The sequence below is a fragment of the Amblyomma americanum genome, chromosome 3 (assembly GCF_052857255.1).
Source record: "Amblyomma americanum isolate KBUSLIRL-KWMA chromosome 3, ASM5285725v1, whole genome shotgun sequence".
NCBI lineage: Eukaryota > Metazoa > Arthropoda > Arachnida > Ixodida > Ixodidae > Amblyomma > Amblyomma americanum.
In genome coordinates, this window is record NC_135499.1 from 156,644,839 (window position 1) to 156,648,166 (window position 3,328).

The 3,328-nt window shown below is 45.3% G+C and overlaps 1 protein-coding gene across 1 annotated transcript; it reads right to left on the bottom strand.

Moving 5' to 3' along the window:
- Positions 1–980: 980 nt before the first annotated feature.
- Positions 981–2,941, bottom strand: LOC144124194 (uncharacterized). The gene is made up of 3 exons (XM_077656844.1): positions 2,775–2,941; positions 1,488–1,649; positions 981–1,036 (listed from the first exon to the last, which is right to left on the bottom strand). The coding sequence occupies exons 1-3, from the start codon at positions 2,902–2,904 to the stop codon at positions 981–983; spliced, it is 348 nt and encodes a 115-aa protein (XP_077512970.1). The 5' UTR covers positions 2,905–2,941.
- Positions 2,942–3,328: the final 387 nt, after the last annotated feature.

Below are 3,328 nucleotides of genomic sequence, written 5' to 3' on the forward strand. Positions count from 1 at the left end.
TAAAGTGAGTCGTCATGAGCCAACACCAACAGTTAGTCGAGATTATTGTGTGCGGGCACTACTGATGTTTGGGAACGCCTTGCTGCCGCAGTCATGGTGGACAATTGAAAGATAATTTATGACCCCAGTAGTGTTTGCAACATTTTGTTTTGTGGGTTCAATGAATGGTTTGTGATATGACTAGGTAGCTACTTCTAGCTCGCAAGTGTTGTAGTGAAATCTTTTACATGCAAACACTTGGACTAGCGGTTCTTTTGATTTGTACATGCAGTTACTGGTTGGCTGTCACAACTTAAATCTGGCTTTGCATTTGAGCCGGCCTTCTTGGAACTGTACTGATTCCACTCATCGAGAACTGGCATGTTTTGAAATTGTTACATGGTTTGGCGGGGTTCGAAATAGCAGAACGTGGGTGCCATCAGCAAGTGTTTTTTTGATGCATGCTTCTTTATAGTCTTTTTTTGTCATGCCTAGTGCGGCTTGTCACAGGAATGTGGTGGCCATATTTTTGAAGCAATAGATTACTTCAGCAAAGCGGGAGGCTGTGGCACTGTATTGACTCAAGCTATGGGCCCACCTTGTAGACGGCATAGGAGGAATCGCATTCTTTAAGGGTTTCGGTTCTTGAGTAGGAGGCACTAGCTGCGAGGGTTTAGGTTAGATGAGACAGCAAAGATAATGGAAGGAGTAGAGAGCGGTGTTGGCCTTTGAGCATTTATGTGGTGTTGACTTGCGTGAGCCAATATTGTTGAATTTTTATACATGGAAACTTTAACAATGTGGCCTGCAATTTTCCCTACTGGTTGGTTTTGCAAGCAATGCCAGGGGAGGTTTTTCCTTCCTAGAGCAGCCATATTTGTCGCATACAGCAATGCGTATTTCTATGAATAAATTGCTGTTTGCATCCAAAGATCCATATAGCCATAGCAGCAGAAGTACCACGCAACCATCCTACCTACCTCCTGCTATGCGATAGCTTGTCAGACTTGCATGCAAGGTGGTGACGGGGCTCTATGTCTGTTCCCACCGAGTCGTGCTTAAAATGGTACATGTGCAAATGAAGTGTAGTTATGTGGATTTGCCGCATAATATTTGTGCAAGCATTCACACAGCATTCCAGTTTCATTCAGTCATAGGCACCGTTTATTCTGGTGCCTCTCGCAGCCTACGAAGCTGTTCAAGTTTGATTTGTTTTTCAATTTCTAAGATTTCCAATTCCAATTTTTTTTTCTGGATATCAAGGAGTTTTTTCTCCTGCCGCTCTTGCAGAATACTGTTGTGGTCCTCTCGCATCAGCTGCAGACGCAGTCCATGCTCTTCGCGCAGTAAGGCCGCTCTATAGTCGTTCTCATCTGCCAGAGACCTTTCTAAAAGGGCCATCCGCCCTCTTGGAGCCCTGTCAGCGTCACCGGTGGCCACTGCTTCAGCAGTAGTGGGACCAGCGGCAGCTCCAGAAGCAACTGTAGCACTGCTGCAGCCTGCTGCACTGCTGCAGCCTGCTGCAGCTGTGCTGGAAGCATCAGCAGGTTGCACAGCAGGAAAAAAGAAATTGCTCTCCTGCTCAATTGCTTCTGGAGTTGCCCCACTCTTACCAACAGCAGCCGCTGGTGACTGCGGCTCATCCACGAGCGGAGGTTCCCAGTCGTCTTCTGTAATAAAGAAAAGGTAAAAATTAGTTGGACAAATCTAAGCTTACAACACATTAGCTGTCTGCCTCAACAGCACAGATTGTTGGGTCAATTGGTGAAGAGACATAACGAAAGCTTTATAATTTTCTTATATAAGGCACCACTTGCCCTTCTCGGCACCAAATAGCTGCCGTTGTTTCTGGGGGCCCCAGTATAGTCAATGCCAATGAACGCCAATGAACGCCGACAGCTTTCACTTTGTATATCCTGGAGTAGCTGAGCTAATCCACTTTCATTTTTTTTGCAAAGGTTTCCTTGTAATGCCTGCCTGCTTGCTTCGCCGCATAAATGCGACACCAATGCCAAGGTGAGGCATACAAGAAAGGTGACAAATACTGCAGCCTGAGCCTGAGGGCTACAGAAAACATGCGTTTCGAGTGAAACCTCTGCATTGCAAAACTAACAATTTCCTTGAAACTAGCAGCCAAATTCGAAAAGGCTTTGAGCATTACACATAGGCAAGCTGCACCATTATTCACAACAAGAATGTTGTTACCTTATCCCTGGAGCACCATCATGTACAAGTACACAGAAATATGAAAATTTATGTGAAGGAGTGCATGCATAATGAAACTGCATTAAAGTTGGCATTCGTTTAAAGTGAGGCAGGAATGGCAAACAAGACTCAAAAACATCATCAGGAGAGAATGTCATAATGAATGCAGTTCAGGTTGCAGCACTGAATGCTTGCTCCATCGGTGTCCGACGGTTAACCAACTCCTCGCCTTCCGCTAAAGGAACACAGCATACCACTCACATGAATATAAGCCGTCAAGTCAAAATGCCTTCAGAGTGCTGTCCAACAACATGCAGCTTGGAGCAGGTCATCCTTTCGCACTGTCAACCAATGCAGCCTTTATCTGCACAAACATTCAGCCAACCACATGTAGAGCAGCTTTCTACAGTGTTGTATTAAATGAGATTTTTATAATTTGTTGTAGATGAACTGTACAGTCCTCATAGCAGGTTCAAGGCAATAAAAAACATTGAAACAGCGTCAATTGACAGTACACGCTGCCGTTGTCATCAAAGGAATATAAAGAGAGGAGTGCTGTTTTTCTACAACATGCAAAGTGCTTTCTTTACCTGCATAATGGAATTCTTCATTGCCTGCTCCATCCACCATTGGCTGCAACAATCTTATAACAGGCAAACTTGCCACTGGTGGCAGGTCGATGCCTCCATCAGAGTCAGTCTGGTTGCCTACCCTGGTCATTATGTGGCTGGCAACAGCAATGACTTGCTCACTTTGAGCGCTCGCAGTGCATTGAGCTGACCCTCCTCCTGAAAAGAAAAAAGACACCGCACACAGTGAAGCTACTCTTAATTTATAGACAATGCTCCATTAAAATATTTTGTTCATGAAGTGCCACACAAAAGCAACCAAAGGCACACCAATGCATGCAACTGTGTGTTGTTTTCGCTACGTTTTTGTGCCACCCATCCCAGCAGTGCCAGGAATGAGTAGAGGTAGGTAGCTGTATGTACAGCCTTCCGGATATTCAATAGTACCAAGCAACTGTCAATAGCGCGGCAAGTTTCCTCATGAACATGAAGAGGTCGCCAGTGTAGACACCGTCTGGTCTACGGTGCACCCAATTTGGCTTCGCGGCGCGATAGTATGCGAATGGTACCAACTC

What these genes read in the sequence shown, in the direction of transcription:
- LOC144124194 (XM_077656844.1), bottom strand. Translation starts at nt 2,904, where the DNA reads ATGACCAGGGTAGGCAACCAGACTGACTCTGATGGAGGCATCGACCTG. An exon ending in TGAAGAATTCCATTATGCAG is followed by an intron (nt 1,650 to 2,774) that starts GTAAAGAAAGCA and finishes TCTTTATTACAG; the next exon opens with AAGACGACTGGGAACCTCCG. An exon ending in AGCTGCAGCAGGCTGCAGCA is followed by an intron (nt 1,037 to 1,487) that starts GTGCAGCAGGCT and finishes TACCATTTTAAG; the next exon opens with CACGACTCGGTGGGAACAGA.